We start from the raw sequence: 18,766 nt of genomic DNA on the forward strand, positions 1-18,766 counted from the left end.
AAAACTCATCATTGATCAGAAATTATGCGTTAAAAGGACTATTACACCAAGTACAGCCTATTTATCCAGAGCCCTTCATGATCGATGTGTTATTTTATTACATACAAACAGGAAGTAAGTCTCAGTGTAACAGAAACACTAGAAAGATGTAATAAACTCCCCACATGATGAAATACTCAGACATTTATTTTTCCATTTTGCCGTTGAAAGGTGAAAAAGGGGGGTTGGGGGGGGCGCAGAGTCCTGGATGCTCTCGGTGTAGTCAGTTTCCATGGCAACAGCAGGGGTGTGAAAAAGGCTCGTTGGCCTTCACCGCGCCCGTGGTGTAAAACACTCATAATTGGCTGGGGTTAATGTGTCGGCAGTCTGCAATCACAACATCGCACCAGCACATCCATCAACCCACATGTCACAATAACCGCCGTTTGGATTGATGCTCAGTTTATTTTAGGGTTGGTGCGACACGAATCTCTGTCTCTCCGCCCCCCTTCTTCAGATTGAGATGATTGACTGACAGGAGGGAGATGTTTGAGCTTTGATGACTTCTGTCGTTAATTTTAGTCCCTCAGGAGTCACAGGAAAACTAATCGATCTTTGTTTTCAGAGTGTGGCTCTTCTTTTTACGACGATTGAACTTCAAATATTTCTCTTTCTCTTATTTCAGAAAGGTTAACAAGTGCTACCGGGGTCGATCATGCCCGATAATTGTCCACTGCAGGCAAGTATTTCTATTCAAACCCTGGATTGTTTGTTGGAGGCTGTTATTTCTTTTCAACATGCTCACTCCATTTCCTCTATCTGCTGTTTATGGAAATTCAGTGGCACAAAGACACTTCCATTTCCCATTTGGTTGAGCTAGTTAACTGGCCTTGATTGGTTTGTATTAAACACCAGGTATCTGTCTGACCACTTTTTAATAGTCACATCCTGTTAAGTCATGCGTGGGGGGGGGGCAAAGCAGCCCCGCGCTCCCTCTGTGCGAGCTCGGGCATCTCGCAGTGGATTAATGAAGCGCTGGTGCTCAGGCCTGCTCTCCTGTTTTATTGGCCTCGCCTTTATTAGAGAGATGTGCACGCCTTGTTTGCAATTAACATGCAGAGCTGCTGAATGGCCGGCGGGCACAAAGGGAGGCTTTTCATAAGACTATCTCTGGAGTAATGGAAAAGCAAGGCTCTCCAAAAGCTGTTCTCGAACCGCCCCTGGCCTCTCAACCTCTCCTCTGCTCCTGAGGTGCATTCATTTAAAAGCCTTTGTCCCTGGTGCGCCTCAGAAACCGTTCCCCCCTTCTCCCCCAATCGTCTCAAGACCACACATGCACTTGTGTGCAAAGGTTTAACATTTATTGGAACATGAAATATTCAAATCAGGTGTTTTCATAGGAATATTAAGGATTATTATGGACTTCTTCTGTTTAATCTGCAGCTTTTAAAGGGTGCCGTGTGTTTCTGTACACTTGGACTAATTTGTATTTAGATGTTCTCAGATGTAAATGAGCAATTTGTCTCCTTCCAAAAAACACTCTGAGATTAAAGCCTCACTCCGCCACCTTAATAATCTCCATCTCTCTTCCTCTTTCTCCTTCTCTCTGCAGCGATGGAGCCGGCAGGAGTGGGACTTACATTCTGATTGACATGGTCCTCAATAGGATGGCTAAAGGTAACGATCAATGGCTCTCCCCCCCACCTCCCCTCCCTCCTTTCACTCTCTCTGTTCGCGTTCAAGCGTTGCCCTGGCAACACCAAAGCCTCTCGCTCTCCACAGAGGGTCTTGGGGATGCATTGGAGGGTGACTTTTCTGAGGCCTGGAGAGGCAGCGGGGACAGAGGCTGACATGGAGGGGGAGCTGGAAGGAGCGGAGCGAGGGGAACAAAGAGGAAGAGAAAGATTTCCCACATTATTAGTTTTCTATTCAGGCAGCTGTCACACCGAAGTGACCTGCATCACAGCTCCAACATGAATTTAGATAGCACATGCATGGAAATGAAATGTTTAAAGGTACAAAATGAGTGTTTGCAAATGAAGCTCCAGTGATTTGGATCAATATTAAATATTAAACACAAGGTTTATTTTATTCCATAGTATACTTAAAAATCAACATACTACTGAGCACACAGAATCCTCAAAAATCCACACTTCTAGCTCCATTTTCTCTAAATTTCCTGCTCGTTTATCTCCTTTCTCCTCTCTTGAACAGCAGTCAGGGAAATGTGACAAAGAATTTGATCCAAACAAAAAATTTTGAGCAACTGCTGCAGGAAAGGATTGTCCACTAGTCAAAGAGAAGCTTCTTAAAAAGGACATTAGCTCCCATGCTAACCTTTTGCCAGAGCAAACTTTAACATGTTTGGACTTATGTCCACATTAACTACACAAATTGCTAAGAAAGTGCAATAAACCATTAAAAAAAAGTTAATTTTACACATATTTTCCTAAATTACAGAAGACGTGATGGCTGTGTACCTCAAAAATGTAAATGTAAAAACGTGATGACGTGTGTTTGACGTAGGAAGAGGAGGATCATAATCCTTTTGTTGCTCTAAACTGGATTTCTGCAAACACATTAGTGGAAGGAAACAGAGCTCTGGGATGTACTGAAAACCCGGTGTGAAAGTGTAACTCCTCCGATTTTTAATGATAGGTAGGAGAAAGGTAGATTTTAATCTGAGTTTTATGTTGTGTTGTTCAAAAAGTAGCTGTGAGTTTGTAAGAATAAGCTAAAGCCTAAGATAAATAAGATAAGATCCACTTTTTAAATCTTGTAGGAAACTGTGTCACCAGAGTACGAAAATACAAAGTAGGAAGTTTGTGAAGGTAAAAATCAAAATAGAAAATACTCACTGTGAGTAAAAAAAAACAATAAGATACAAATACAAGATACAAGAGGCCAATTCTGATATTACCACAGAAAGAAATCAGAGGTTGATGATTTGGAGGCTGATATAGGAGATATTTGAACTGTTAGGAACTATTTAAAGCTACTTAATCAAAGATTAAAAAGAAATAAAAAACATCCACAGTTACGATACATCAGTTTCAGGACGATACAGCCTACCAACATGTCTGTCAGAATCAGGGATATATTTCAAGATGTCAAACAGAAGTTTTGCTTTGAAAATCTAAGTTCTGCATCCGAACACATTCAGATTTCAGCATCTATTGTTTCCCAGTCGCTGAGTTCCTCTGAAGCCCTCCACAGCTCAGCCCGCCCTCTGCCCTCCGCCCTCCGACCCCTGACCCCTCCTCCTGCCCTCCTCCTGCCCGTCAGAGCAGGTTAGCAGCTCCAGCCTCGTCTTCATCCAGACCTTTCCTTCACTTTCTGTAAAACAGTAATAAGACTGACCCGCGCTGACCGGGTTCATGCGCTCGCTGCTGTCGGCTCGATGAAAGTCGCCACCCGCTCTTTTTAACCTTTTGTTTCCCGCTGCAGAGTCGAATGTATAAAACCAACGTAATCTCGCCCTCCAAAGCTTTTTTTCTCCCTCCTTTGCTGGAAGAGCCTCTCCTCAGCTTTACTTTGGAATCCAGCCCTTCTGAGACATGAAAGTCTTGTCGGAGCACTGGAGCACTTTGAGCACTAAGTCCAGCTGCATTAAATCCCTCTCCCTCTCATACTGCTCCATCTCTTTTTGCTTCCTCACTTTCAAACCATCTCGAGAGTTCAGGGCCTCTCCGCCGTTCTCTCCCTCTGTCTCTGTCTGTTCTCTCAAATGAGCTCTGACGTGCTCGCTTGAAACCCATAAATTTGAAAGAAGAATGAGATTTCCTGATAAACATCACACACTTCTGCCGCCAAACAAGATTAAACTCAACAGCAGCTGATGTCTGTTGAAAGTTAGCAACTGTTGCTGCTGCGTTTATCAACAGCGAGGCGGCTGCAGAGGGCTTTAAATCTTTTAATGCGAGTATTTTTATCCGCACACACACACACTCAGATGTAGCTGCATCAGAACGCTTGTAGGAGACTTTATAGTTGGACATAATTTAATCCAAGACTCTTACAGACAATCTGAGTTTTTCTTGGGTGTAATATTGCGCATTTCCCAGACCCCCCAAAAATATCCTCCTGCATATTTTATCGAGAAACAGTCCGTGGCTCCCATCCAAGTCTTTCGAGGGATGAATGTAATAATTTTCAATCGCTGCGCTGTTCCAAAGGGAGCCCAGCATAAAGAGAGATTGACAGATGTGAGCTGGATTACTCCGCTGCTTTGAACTCAGTCCAATTTTCGGTCTGTTGCAGGTGCTAAAGAGATTGATATTGCCGCTACCCTGGAGCACTTGAGAGACCAGAGAGCTGGCATGGTCCAGACAAAGGTAAGGTCCCCGGCTTTGAGCTGGAGAGGTGGGGGGAGGCGGGTTTGGGGTGTGTGTGTGTGTGTGTGAGTGTGAGGAGAGGGGGTTGCAGTCATTCAAGCAGACGATTGTCTACTTCATGTGCACAGGATCAGGGGAAATGATGTGGTAATTGATAACCGCTGCAGGAGTAGACAAACATTGTGTTGGAAGATAATAACTCAGAGTTCCACATCAGAGGCTGAGCAAAGATGGAATATCTCTCCACGAAATGCAACATTTCAACACTTTCTGGACATTTCTATCACCTGAAACCAACATGTTTCATGTAAGCTGCACATTTCAATCCATAAGACTCAAAGATATCTTCTTTAAAGCCACAAATAAAGAAATTCTGTGCTCAAAAAGCTACAACAAGCTGATGTTTCACTTAGTCTTCTTCCTCCATAACCTGCAGCCACTTTAACTTCTTACACTTGCTTTTGTCTGCATTGAACCGACACAAAAGCTTGTTTTTCTCTTTCTTGTAATCTTCAGAAATAATAATTCTGGAGAAAAAAAAGCACCAGCCTCGTGCTGCAGTGTGTGGTAATATTTACCCATCGCTTGCTAACAGACTCCTCTCGTCCTCGGTGCTTCATTAAGGCTGCTCTTTCCAGCTTTTCTCTCCCTTTTTTTCCCTTTTCTGACACCTCTAAGTGAAATTACGCTGCAATATTGTCGATTCCTTTCCGTGGCGCTACACAGGAATTAAATCGTAATGAGGTATGAAATTTAGAGTAAGGTGTCAAAGATTGGACGAGTAATTATCTTTTTGTTTTTTTTGGAATGATGTTGCTGCTTTATTTTTGGATGGAGCAGACGAATAAAAGAGAACATTCAAGTTTTTTTTCTGATTCCTCCTTTGACAAACATGAACATGGAGTAATTACAGCATGTGTAACCACCTTTTTTTTTCCTCATAAACATTCATCTCAAGTGCTGGGCAGAGATTGATCTCCCCCTAGTGGTGGATGAATGAAAAAAAAAAAGCGCAAGTTGAAAACCAACATGGGATTAGATATAGGCACGTATAACTTTGATATAAAGAGACGCTCTTGTATATTTTTCTGCCCTATCACAACAACAGAGGACACATAAAAATAGAGAACCTAATCACTCCTCGTAATCTCCACCACGAAGCGACTCCTCCGTATCGATCGAGCCTTTCCTCGGGCCAGACTACGGCAGCCTGTGTGTTGACACATCTGAAGACTCCTACGTACCGTTTCTCTGTGAGAGGACCCCGTGGCCCGCAGCCTGGGGAGAGGAGAGGAATATAAAAACACCAGGTCCACGGGGCAAACATCAATCAGCCCCCTTTTGTGCTCCTCAGGGAGCACTGGGAGTCAGATTCACAAACAAACACTCGCACAGAAACACACACACTCACACACACAAGCGAGAGACAGCTCCACTCAAAAGCTTTATTTTAAGACACACCTGGCTGGATCGATGGCGGGTGCACTCCGAGTTGAAAAGCTCAGGGAGCGGTTCACCTTCACCTCTAGTCTGTGGCCAAATGCATTCTGGGTAGGGTCAGAAGAAAAGAGGAGGCGGCAGCTGCCAATCATTCTGTGGTGACATTTCTGACACTTACACACACTAAAACTTTCATTTTTCCTCCCCTTCTCCTCCTCCTCCTCCTGTACAGGAGCAGTTTGAGTTTGCGCTGACAGCTGTAGCAGAGGAGGTGAACGCCATCCTGAAAGCCCTCCCTCAGTGAACGACATCACCCCCTCTGCCCCCAAAACACCCTCTGCCGGCTCTCCGAGCACCCGTTTCCTCCCTCTTTCTCCTTTTCTCCTGTTTCTCTCCTCTGTCTCTGTCTCCTCTTCACCTCTATATTTACTCTATACTTATGAATGTCGTGCCAGATAACCCACCTGGATCCATATTCACAAAACGGAGCTTCAGAGTGCGATGGCTGATCTGGGACCAGCCCTCCTGCTGTGAGACTTTGTTGTCGATATGAACCCGGATCTTCTTTGACTGTAATGTTGTTCCTGAACATGCCGTTTTAGTGCCACAGACTGAGCTGTTTACGTGATGTCAAGTGAAGACTTTTGTTCCAAAATCAGCTAAAGAAAAAAGACAGGCACACTGAAAGCTACTTATAAGGCAAATTTGGCACCATCTATAGTAGAGCTGCAACCTCAGATTATTTTACATGATAAAAATGACAATTTTTAAAGGTCTTGAAGCGTATCGGAAAAAAATATCCATAAAAGGTTACATTTATAGGTCCTAAAACTTAAAGCTCCTGTGAGGATTTTTTAACTGGTCATGAAACAGACTGGAATTAACACTGATGTTTCTTAACCACGTGCTAAAATAAACTAGACCATCAGTGACAGAACAGATAACCTCCATCTAGCAATTTTAAAGCTTAAAACTCCTAATGTGGGGGTAGGCGTCAGATAAAGTGATTGAAGGCATCCTGCCTATGTTTATACTGTACGGTGTAACTCTAGCTATATTTACACCACATATACATTTCCAACAAAATTGGGAAGAGAAGAAAAGTAAGACACATGATTTTGTTCATAGGAGGCGCTAAATCCAAAGATGTGCACAGGAGCTTTAACTTTTTTTTTTTTTTTGCATTTACAACATAGAAAAGCTCCTCTTTGGGGATTTTGGCATTAATACTGAAACTGAATACAGAAACAAACTAAATCATTAGTGACATGATTGCTAATTTCTGTTGAACCATTTCAACTTGATGCCGGGGGGTAGGCGACAGATAAAGCCATTTAAAGCTACCTGCTACTGCGTATAATATACACACCAATTTTCAGGATGCAATTTCGGCTGTAAAATTGGAAATAGGTTAAATGCACTGGTTTGTCCACAGGGGGCGCCAAACTCAGAGATGTGCACAGGAGCTTTAATGTCTCGAAACAGACTGAAATTAATATTAATATGTCTCAATGTCTAACTTCAACAAATTGGACCAACTCTAAAAGGACAGATAGCTTCTTTAAAGCAGTTTTCAAAGCGTGTAGCTGCTGGTGCGGGGTAGGAGTCAGAAGAAGTGATTTAACTCAATCTCCTCTTGTTAATTATAAATGCAGGAATATTTCAGTATCTAACTGTGGCTGTACAAAACAAAGTAAACAAAAGGTAAGAAGCACTATTATGTCAAATCCAAATATGAGCTCAGGAGCTTTAATAAAATTCAAATTTTGCCTTTTATTTTAAAGGAAAAGAGCAAAATGTCACCTTTGAGTGGCAGAAAGATGGAAAATGGTCCTTTTTGCATGTAAAATAATTTACCAGTTGAACATGTGTTTCAGCTCTGAACTATAGTACATAAAAAATAATTATTTGTAAATGAAGCTACATCCTCGCCTGTAAAGATCCTAATATTGTACAGATTATATTCCTTACATAAATCGGTGTATTGGATGCATAGCTTTTTGGAAATAAACTCCTCACACGTGTCTTCTCTTCTGTGATCTGAACCAAACACTATATATATACTCGGCATCACATGTTGACGTGTGTATGTGTTGTTGTATTTTGGGTCCAGACGTCGCCTCCCTGCTGCAGACGCTCTGACACCTAAAAAAAAAAGAGCCTCATAGGTCATGATTCATGCGACATATCAATGTTTTTTATTCCTGATTTTACACCTGTTACATTCAACATTTCTGTTAATATTCAGTGTAATAGAAATATACAAACAGAGATAGTTAGTATATCAACAGTAATAAAAAATTATATATATATATATATATATATATATATATATATATATATATATATATATATAAAAGCAGATACTGTATATTGGGATTGTTGCTGAATTTGTTTGTCATCCATCACTGATATATTGTGATAATTTGTGCAACATGACAGGTTATTCCCTCTATGTAGAGACAATGAATGACTTTATGAATTCCTATATAGTGCTATATGAACAGTAAACTGAGAGCCTCAATGAGAACTATATATTTTGTGTGAAAAGTACCATGAGAGTTAATAATAAATCTCAACAGATTATAAAATGTGTTGTCTTGTGTTTGAAGTGGTTTCTGGTACACTCACACAGCAGAGAAAATGATGCTTTCACTGCCAACATGATGTGATGTGATTGAGTGGTCGAGAGAGAAGAGACGCATCGCGCTCCCTGAGGGTTTGTGTGTGTGTGGAAGACTCGCAGGTTTGTTCAGATGACATGTTTGGTTCACCAGTTCTGTCAGTGGAGAAAGATTTGAAATGAAGTCAGTCATGTATTTCAGCCGCTGTGGTCCAAATGGGGAGGAGGGGGAGGAGAAGGAGGAGGAGGCTCAGTAGCTCTCAAAGTCCAGTTTGAAGAATATTAACCAAAGCTTCCTTGAAGGTATCAGACAGGTTTCAGGACCTGATGCTAGTCTGTGACCTCTGTCATAACAAGCTTGACTAAAACTGCTTATTGCGATTTAAAAGCTTGATATGTCTTTATTTTTAAGTTAAAGCTCCTGTGTAGTGGTTACAGCAAGTTATGAACCAGACTAAAATGAACACTAATAACTCCTCACGGCCTACAAAAGCAAACCAGACTTCAGTCGTTTTTGATTTGACACAGCTCTCACAAAAGTCAATCTTTGGAGAGCAGCAGAAACAGCCTTCGTTTACATTTAACATGGCAAACATCCAGAGTCAGAGACCAGTTTTTTTTTTTTTGGCCGAATACATGTTGAATACATGAAAAATTAAAAAAAGCTAGACATCACACATCTTTTTCAACATAGGGCCACCAAAATGATCACTTAGCTCTTCGCAGCAGGAATTCTTCACAGGTGCCTTTCCCATCTTAATGTTGCATCTCACAAATAAAATCATCTGTCAATGATCGATGTAAAGATGCCACTCAAAAGTCAGATATGCAGTAAATCAAATGCATGAATGGCACTTATTCCTACATGTTTATCAACCGTGCTCTCTACATTCTCATATTCAGAAAGTTGGGAATTTCTTAACTCCAGCAAATTATTCACAATTGTTAAAATTCATTAATTTAGACACAAACTTTTTACAAAAAAGTTATTTTTGTAGTTTGATTGTTTTATTGACTTATCACGATAAGATGCACAAAAACACCAGTGAGAATATCATACATGTTCCTAATCTATCACCAAAGACTGTGTTAAACTTAAAATTAATGAGTTACAAAAACTTCATCCTCCCTGTGTGTTTGCAGTGTGCAGATAGGAAAATAAGTGAATCCCACAAAAAACATTCTTCTAACCAGCCCGTAAACATTTATTTTCATTGTAAAGAACGTATTTTTATTGAATGAGTGTGTATGTGGCTTCAATGGCTTTTGTAGCCAGCCTCTAGTGGACACCCTCGGAACTGCAGGTTTAATATTTCCGTAACTGCTCTTTTTAAAGGGGACATATCATGCTGATCCCTGATTTAATACTTACATATAATATAATAAACTTGAAAACAAGACCTTTCACCCCCTGAATTTTCAAAAAATGAGATATTGTATTTTTTCTGATATCCTAGAACGAGATTTGATGCCTCTGAAAATAGGTCATTGACATTTGGCTTTGAGATTTTGACCCTATAACACGAGGATCCTTTCTTTTTATTGGAGTAATCTGATAAAGCAGCTCCTCCTCTGTGAACCGCCACCGAGGGATACACCCACCAAGAGCCGAGTATAAACGTATAAACTATACATGTTACAGTACCGGTTTGACTCACCACACTGAAGCGTCCTGAGATGATCTGTGTCCAGGTGGATTTTCTTCCTCCTGAGCTGCAGAACTGTCCGGGTCTGACTCGGGGTCCAATACAAAAGGACGTATCCTACACTCTGCCATTTTATTAGTGCTATCAATCCCTTACGGTGAAGTTTTGGCAAACAGCAAACTCGCTCGGTCTGCCCCATCCAGTATGGCGATTTTGTTAATACTGCCATGCTGCAAAAACCGCCCCCTGGCTCTACCCCCTCCGTCCCTCTGATAGAACTGACCAATCAGAGCCCAAAGGGCTGTGACGTTGCGAGGTTACTGGAGGTCATTCTCGAAACGGAGCATTTCAATGAGATCTTCAGAATGGCCTAAAATGAGGATATTGAGGACGCTATTGTGGGGAAACAAAGGAACTAAATGACTTGTACTGAGGGCAAAAATGCTTTACAGGCATAGTGAAAAGGAGAAACAAGCATGATATGTCCCCTTTAATGTATCTCAAACCCTGCATTTTGTAGTGTTTCCTTTATACAGGCAGAATCAAGTATTTTAAGACCGCCATGTAACAAGCATCAGAATCATCACCTCAAAACTTAAATCTGATTTATAAGGGTTACATATAAAGATTTTGTAGATCATCATTTAAGGTTGAGAACATTAAAGATTCTGTTACCGGAGTGCAAACCCATGAATGAGCATGCATCCAGAGAATACATAATCTACCTTCAACACACACATTCACAGGGTATGTGTATGTGTGTGTGCACTGCCCGTTGACATGTCCCTCCCTCCCCTGACACGTCTAATAGCCGGGAATGAGGCTTCATGCACTTCCTGAAGCTTCATTTGCATACGACTCACTGATGAGCTGCCACCGCTAACCAGCACCACCAAACCAGAAGCCCCATTAATATTCACCCATTCAGGTTGTAAAGCACACAAACCTAATCAGCTTAGAAACGACTGTATGGAAACCATAATTACGCATGTTTAATTGCTTATCATCTGATGGGTACAAGTTTATTAGAAAATGCATTCATGGTAATTGCTTCCTGAGGTATCTCGCACGCTACAATACTATGTGATTTCCCGTCAGCTCCCATTTGGGAGGATTAATGCACTTTGAAAAGTCACAAAATTAAATACTGTGTATTGACTCTTTGGGTGCCCGGTTTAACTCAAAGTGATTTTTAATTTAGGGATTTCTAAATCACTGCTCAAGCCTGGATAAGTCCTTGGAGAGATCTGGTAAATCAGAACATCCCGGCTCACATTTCACTGAGATAAAATAAGTGGTTAAATGTGTAATCTTGGTGTCACTTGAAAATACTCAAAAACCCGACCGCCACTGAAGAAACTGAATTTTCTACCATCAAATAAAGAAGCTGGAAAATCAGGAGCCGCACAAAAGGGAAAAAAAAGTCACACGCATGAAATGAGAAAACACATCTTCTAAGAAAGACTTTTTGAAGTGAAGCCATCTCAAAGCCGATGAATCATTCAGTCCTGAAACAAGTAGATTAAAACACAGCGCAGGTCTCTTCAGAGAGGCCTCCACGCCGCCAAGAACATCGAGTGGGCCCTTTCAGCCTCAGACCTCAGTGAGTCTTACAGCTCTTGCCCACTCTTTGATGATCTCTCTGTGGTTTATTGTAATCACTGCTGGCTCGCGGTCCTTCTGACACACTTGTAAATTCATGCGTTCTTGTAAGGAAACGCAGCAGCCAGCAGCTCCTCTGTGGATCAGTCTTTGTTTCTTTGGAGCAGTGATTCCAAACCTGAGGCACTTTTACCACAGGGCTGCAGAAATCAGTCTATACGTGGAAAGATAATGAAAGCAGCACAGTGACTCAAAGAATGAAATATGAACATGTTTTTACCACACAAACATAGACAAACAAGCTCCAGACTATCTGAAGTCATCTGATGTCTGTTTTAACATTTTCTGCAAGCAAAAGTAGAAAAATGTTCAGCCTTAGAGCATCATGCTTTTCGAGCACAAGTGCAAGGAACTTTTAGTTCCAAGATCGACTCTTCAATATGTCTTGTGACCCTTTCGTGTCTGTGTTTCCACCTCAATTTAAAGTCTTGTGATTAATATGCAAATCAAGCTGGTTATGTAAGACGAAGTGAGAAACATTGTTGCATTACATTGTCAGTCAGTGGCATGCACAGACTTTTTAAGGGCAGGGGCAAAAAAAAAAAAGCAAATACAGTGTGATCTTGCCACTGAAAAGGGCACTAGGTTTCACATGTTTTCTAGGGCACTTCAGCACAAGTTTTTCAACAACTAGGCCACATGGCGGGGTGACTGCCCCTCTTGCCCCACCCTCTGCACACACCACTGCCACCAGTCCATTATAGGGCAGTAAGCAAAAAAACTTATAATAAAAAAACCTTTACGTTAACAACTTAAAGCTAATGTAAAGCTAACGAAACAGAAATTTATATGACTTGAAAAATAGAAAACACCATTTTTGACAATACTGATACTGTCCGTAAAATATTGTGGCGCTGCCCAAGTAGCTGCCTGTTGCAGCAGCTCTCTCGTCTTTGTCCGTTTCTTGTAATTTTTTTGTCTCTTTTTCGTCATCTTTGTATTTGGAGTGGATCATCACTTTGTATGGCTCATTGTCGGTCACGGACACCAAACTTTTTGTGGCTTCGGCGGTATCTTTTACTACTTTTCTCCTGTGTTTGTCTGGAGATCCTACATGTAACCATGGCTGCATTGTTTACATGCGAAATTAGCTGTTAGCAGCCTGTAGCATGTCAATGCTAACTAGTGTAGGGCTTGATGATTTCCCTCGAGCTGAGGAGGAGGAGGTGAGGACGACGTGCTGGTTCTCAGATGTGAGCTGGGAGGTGAGGACGTGGACCTGTCCTTCCATCCATCGTTGTTGGGAACGTGGGATCTAGCCCCCGGGGGATGGACCAGCTAGCTGTGCTAACCCAGCGGCATCATGCTGTTCACGGACGTGGCTGACGGGGCTGACATCGGACGCCGCGACACATCGGAGGAGCTTCGCCTGCTGTGAGCAGACAGGATCCAGGAGACAGAGACTGAACAGACTGCTGGGGAGGCTCAGTCCTGGACCCTGTGGAGGTGGAGACTGGCTGGGCTGGAGAGTGGTGGACGAGTGGTGGACGGGATGTCGTCATCTAATTTCTTATGGACCTTTTTGCACTTTCTAGACTCTTTCTTACTTTTGTTTTCTTAAATGCTGCGGTGACTCCTGAATTTCCCCTCGGGGATAAATAAAGTATTTTCTATTCTATTTTCTATTCTATTCTATTGTTGTTATACTGAATATATAAGTATAATATTTTATGGTTCATGCTGGCGCAGGGTAGGTGTCAGACATGTGATTAACTAGTTTCTAAACCAGCTTATGTTCATGGATTAAGCAGCAAAGTTTCTCAAAAAGTGTTGAAATAATTATTTTTGATTAAAAAATTCTATTAGTACACACTGCTACACATTGCCCACAGGGGGCGCCCAAATCAACACAAACCCAACTTCCCCATATGAGCTTTAGATCAACTACTTTGTGTCAGTAAATTAAAGATTGTGGCACTTTCGGGTAAAGACGTTCTCTCACAAGAGGGAAAAGATAATTATAGCCACAAGTGGCGACATGTGCCCATTGAGGCATGTCAAAAAGCATATTGATGCACTCAGGCTGTGACAGTGAAATGTCAACGTTGGCAGTTGTTCCTGGCCACACCAATGGAGCAATGAAAAAATCCTTTAATACCTTTTCATCTTCAGTGTTTTTCGGTACAAACTCACTAAATTTCAAGATGATCAGTAAAAAAATCTGGGGTGAGTACTTTCAAATACGTAGCCTTAAAGCTAACATCAACACAATGAAAGATCAGTGTTGTTGTTTTTAGGCCTTTCAATTTTACTGATTCACCTTTACTGCTTACACCAGCATTGTTTACAGGTACAAACAGATGTTTACAGTAAAAAAAAAGCAATAAATACTATTTTTTTTACACATTTTGTTTTTAACCAAATGCAAGGCACAGTAGGTGCTTGGTGGAGACCAAAAATGGAGCTACCAAGAGAATTCCGGACTTCTGTGTGCTCAGAGAGCAATTCCTTACAAATGCCTGTGCTATTGCTATATATTTACAAATGTGAAGGCGACAATTTGCGGATTAGATGGCAGTAAGAGGTGATAACAAGATAAATGTCTCCATATTTTTGTTGTCTGAAAATGTTGCTTAAAAATCACTACAACAGTTGTGGTTTTGTGCCCAAAAGAGTGTTTTTATTTCTTTTCCCAGCCAGCCCCCCTCTACATATCATGATTAGTATATCCCCAGATGACCTCATTGGTGAAACAACCCGTACCATATTGTGGATAAGTCAACAAAATAATTGATTTTTCTTAATAAACCAAATCTCATTACGTTATTGTGAGACACATGACTGTAGCTTTAATCAGATCTACTTGGCTGCTTAAGAAATAAATGCTGAGAATATTAAAAACAAAGCTGCTTACTTACCAAGTTTCTTTTATTTTGGAGCCAAGTCAAAGATTTACTTTTTGCATTCAAAGAAACACCTGTGGGTGATTAAACTTTTCAGAAAAAAACACACTACATGCTGTCAAACATGTCATTTCCCCATGTAGAGGGCTGGGGGATCCCATAGTGTTTGCTTGTTGGAAAAAAAAAAAACCTGTCTGGGATGCTTTCCAGGATTCCCCCTCAGAAAAAAGCCTTGTTTTTCTGTGCTGATGTTTTTGGGAATGAATGGAGAGCAGATTGTAGCGGCTGTGCCTCTCATGTCTGTCCAAGGCCTTGATACCTTTGATCTTCTTAAGAAACAAACAAGCTTTTAAACTTGGCACTCCCAGCTTGTGTCTCGCTTTGTCTTCTGACTTCATTCGTCAAAATGCTGATCTTGAAAAACGATCCACATGAATATGTTATGTATACTCTGGGTTATGCAATGTGTAGTTTGGAATATAGACTCTCACTACTCCACTGGAACAACTAAAAAAATATCTATATAAAGAGCGACAGATCTGATACAAAGGAAAATTGATGTGAGTTAACCACAGCTTATCACAGCCCAACAGTATCTCATGGATAAATGTTTGAATAGGCTTGTGTTTTTTTCCTGATCTGAAAACAAACTACTGAGCCCACAAAAGCAGTTTTAATCAGCTTCACACAATAACTCAATCTTATTCTGCCTCCTCGAGTAGCATTTGTTTTCTTTTTGAAAAAGATAAGTCAGAGCTGATGCATCCACTCTGAAATATTCAAACTTTTTCTAGTTTTAGTTTTTGTGATTTTTCTCACATTAGCTATAAATCAGGATCGGTATCATAAACTATCAAACATCGTTATCTCAGCTATGTCACCCATTAAATTCAGCATCAGAGTTTTGGAGTCTTTGTCGTCATATAAGTAAATGCTGACTCATCCCAACTTACAGCTAACTGAGCTAGCAGCTATAAGGTGGAGTTGAAGCTAGCCTTTAGCCTCCTCGCTAACTATAAAAGTGTGACCATCTCTTATCATGCAAAAAAACATAACCTTAATTTCTTTAAAAACAAATGGGAAGATACAAAAAAGATCTTTAAGTTAGCTAAACCAACAAAGCAAACATTAGCTCACTAATTCATGTAATGTTAAAAGGTCTTGTGAAAAACTCATAACACCATATTGGCTGTATCGCAAACTTTAAAACATAAATGAAAATGCTGACTCATCCCATCTTTCAGTCAACCTAGCTAGCAGCTAAGAGGTAGTATCAAAGCTGGCTGTTAGCTTACCTGCTAACTGCTACAAGTTAGCTGTGCCTCTAATTGTTCAAAACTTGTAAACATAATATCAATGAAACCAATCGAATTATATAGAGAAGAAAATCTAATGCTAGCTAACAGAATGAGCTAAATAGTCACAGCCAATGTTAACTTGTTGATATGCTATGTAGTAAGAGGTAAAAACGGATGTGTAAGTTGTTAAAAACACTGTTAAAATGACAAACTGTTAAACATGTTACAAAAAATACAGTACTTAACCTTGCGTAGACTTAAGCTAGCTTGATTTCTCACATCACCTGAAACTAGAATAAATATTTTTCCACATTTCCATGAATGAAAACAAAAATATTAGTCCCAAATGTTAAAATAATAACAGCTAAGTTTAATAAATACAGACATTTAGCCAGCTAAAGAATGTTATTTTTGAAAGCTATACCCCAGCTAGTGATGCTAAAGGGACTTTTTGTTCACATATGTGAATACATTTTGATCAAACAGAGCTAAACTAATTCAAATAGGAATTCAAAAACATGTTCAATTTGTTTTACCAGTTTGGACTAGTTAAAGTTGATTTTATGTTGTTTTTTTTTGTTGTTGTTGAATGTTTTGAATAAGCTAGTCATCATGTGTAATTGAAAATGATGAACTTATGTAAACTGCTAAAGCAGCCAAAGACAGGTGTAGCCTTGCGGCCAGGTGTTAATTTAGGTGTTGGACCCTTAGAGTGCTCTGTTGTCTTGTTTTGACGGTTGAAAGGTTTGGGTCACAGGTTTTCGGACGTTAGCGGCAGACAGAGAAATGTCACAGGGAGGGTTGACACCCGGCCGAGCAGAAAAGACAAATCCTTCAAACAGGAAGCAAATCTCTGCTCGTTGCCCTCCTTCTATCACTTTCTCCTCTCTGGTTATTAACAGACACTCAGCAGCCACACTGACATTTTACACTGTTTCATCCCCGTCCCATCATGCATCTGGGGGATACCCTGGCATTTGGCGGCTGTGTTTTCATCAGTGTCTGCGTCTGTGCTGACCAGCGCGACTTCAATCCCGCTCACTGTCACTCATCATAAGTGAGTTTATCAACACACATCTAATCGCTACACTCCGCGGGGACCTTAACCATTTGCATACTAAGATTGCTTTCTTTTGCACAGCTAAGAACCCACCTCCTTTGCATAATTATTAATGATAAAGAGCCAGTGAACAAATGTGTCAGAAGGTATTAGCATCACGTATACAACTAGATTCTAAAGGATACGTTTAGTGGCGTGTCTGGAGGAAAGACGGGGGCAAAGGGTCCTACCCAGGAGTGCGGCACTGTCAGGAGATGCTCTTTCGCGTAAAGGAAAGGGGTTAATTAAAGGGTCATGGATGGAAAATAGAGAGAAGTGTGATATTATTTTGTAGTTTTAGGTGATTGGTTGACTTGGAGCCCTGTTGAGATTTAGGATGTCTGTCAAAACTCGGGGAATGTTGAGGTCAAATAGATGGAAGTTTGATGTAAAAATCAGAAAAAGCTCTCAAAGGACTTGTGTGAGAGCAGCAGGGTACGGGAGCCAAGACTATGATATAACATATAATTAAGTTTTTAAAAAACACATCACTCCGGTGGAAGGAAAACTCACAGCGGAGAACAACACAACATGTTTACGTACAGCCGAGTCACTGTAGCTGCTCATTTCAGGATTTCTGCTGTGTACCATTAAAGCAGCAGGCCCATATTGTGTGTCATCTGTTGTCAGTAATTACCACTTTTTACACTGTCTTCCCCTCTGTGGGTAATATTCAGCGTCTAAAGCAGAAGTGTTACGTATGAATAGTTTAACTGTTCACTGCTTTATATGAAACAGCTGCAGCCTTTTTTACAGGACAGGAATAAATAAGTCACTCACGCTGCGGTTCAATTGGAGAGCTGAAAATGCCCTTCCTGCTATCTCTGCTAAACTAAACACAGGCCAGTGTACCCCATGAGCAGTATAACAGCACAATATTAAAAATGCCCACAGCGGTTATTAAGTCACGGTCGCACATTTGCACCAGGATGGATGACCTTTCTGTGAATCCTAATGAGGCTTTTTCACGACTTTCAAAAGCAAAACACGCTGTAGCATGTGGAATAATAACAGCTGTGTCTCACTGTTAAACGCTTTAGTAAGCAGGAGAGAATTAAATCACAGTTTCTACACTCAGACACCTATTAGCTACATTTTTCTTCTTCCCTGACCACAATTTGAACAAATAAGTTTATCTTAAGAGCTCTAAAGTGGCTCTCTGCGAGTCACTGTGTGAATATCAGCTGTAGCTGTCAGGAGGTGTCCAAACTTCACACGTCGCAGCGTTAAGAGAACTCTCAAGGGTCAGGAGGGGTCGTCACCCAGCCTCCCTCTGGCTATCCTTCAACAAATAACTGATAATGACCTTTGACCTCTCTGTTTTTGCATGAGAATTGATATGAGTAGTCCCCATCCCCCTCTATGGTAACCCTCAGGATCATTTCAAACGCCAAATCTTAACTTGATTTCTTTTTTTCTAATGAACCCATCCAGAGATCCAGAGGGGGAGGAGGAGGAGGAGGAGGGAGGAGACAGGGGGGAGGCGAGCTTCGGGCTCATCTGCATCACAGATTAGGGTGCTTAGAGAAAAATCAACCATCCATGATTCATTACATGTTTCCTGCTGAGCCTCTGAGATGGCAACCGTCCTAGCAACAGGATCCTAGCAACAGCAACAACTCTCCGCCATCGCCGCTGCCGCAGCCTATCACCAACTTTGATGCCTGATCAAAATTTAGCCAATGGAGGAGGGAGGTTGGTGGGAAAGCGTGATGATGCGTTTACTCAGGCTTTTGGCCAGACTGGGTGTGTTTGGGGCTCTGAACTCTGATGCTCCATCAGTGTGAGCGTGTGAGTGTTGTGTAATCTGATATTTGTCATGTGTCACGTGTGTGAATCTTT

At 41.1% G+C, this 18,766-nt stretch overlaps 1 protein-coding gene across 1 annotated transcript in view; it reads left to right on the plus strand.

Moving 5' to 3' along the window:
• Positions 1-8,066, plus strand: part of ptprn2 (protein tyrosine phosphatase receptor type N2) — a 157,191-nt gene extending 149,125 nt beyond the window's left edge. The window contains exons 19-22 of the mRNA XM_074693098.1: positions 665-718; positions 1,592-1,656; positions 4,240-4,313; positions 5,986-8,066. Of these exons, the coding sequence (XP_074549199.1) occupies positions 665-718; positions 1,592-1,656; positions 4,240-4,313; positions 5,986-6,057 (265 nt within the window). The 3' untranslated portion in view covers positions 6,058-8,066. The remainder of the gene's footprint in view (positions 1-664; positions 719-1,591; positions 1,657-4,239; positions 4,314-5,985) is intronic.
• The last annotated feature ends 10,700 nt before the right edge of the window (positions 8,067-18,766 follow it).

This window comes from Halichoeres trimaculatus, unplaced genomic scaffold (genome assembly GCF_033239565.1).
Source record: "Halichoeres trimaculatus isolate MK-OKI-2021-1 unplaced genomic scaffold, fHalTri1.1 fHalTri1_scaffold_18, whole genome shotgun sequence".
NCBI classification, from domain to species: Eukaryota; Metazoa; Chordata; class Actinopteri; order Labriformes; family Labridae; genus Halichoeres; species Halichoeres trimaculatus.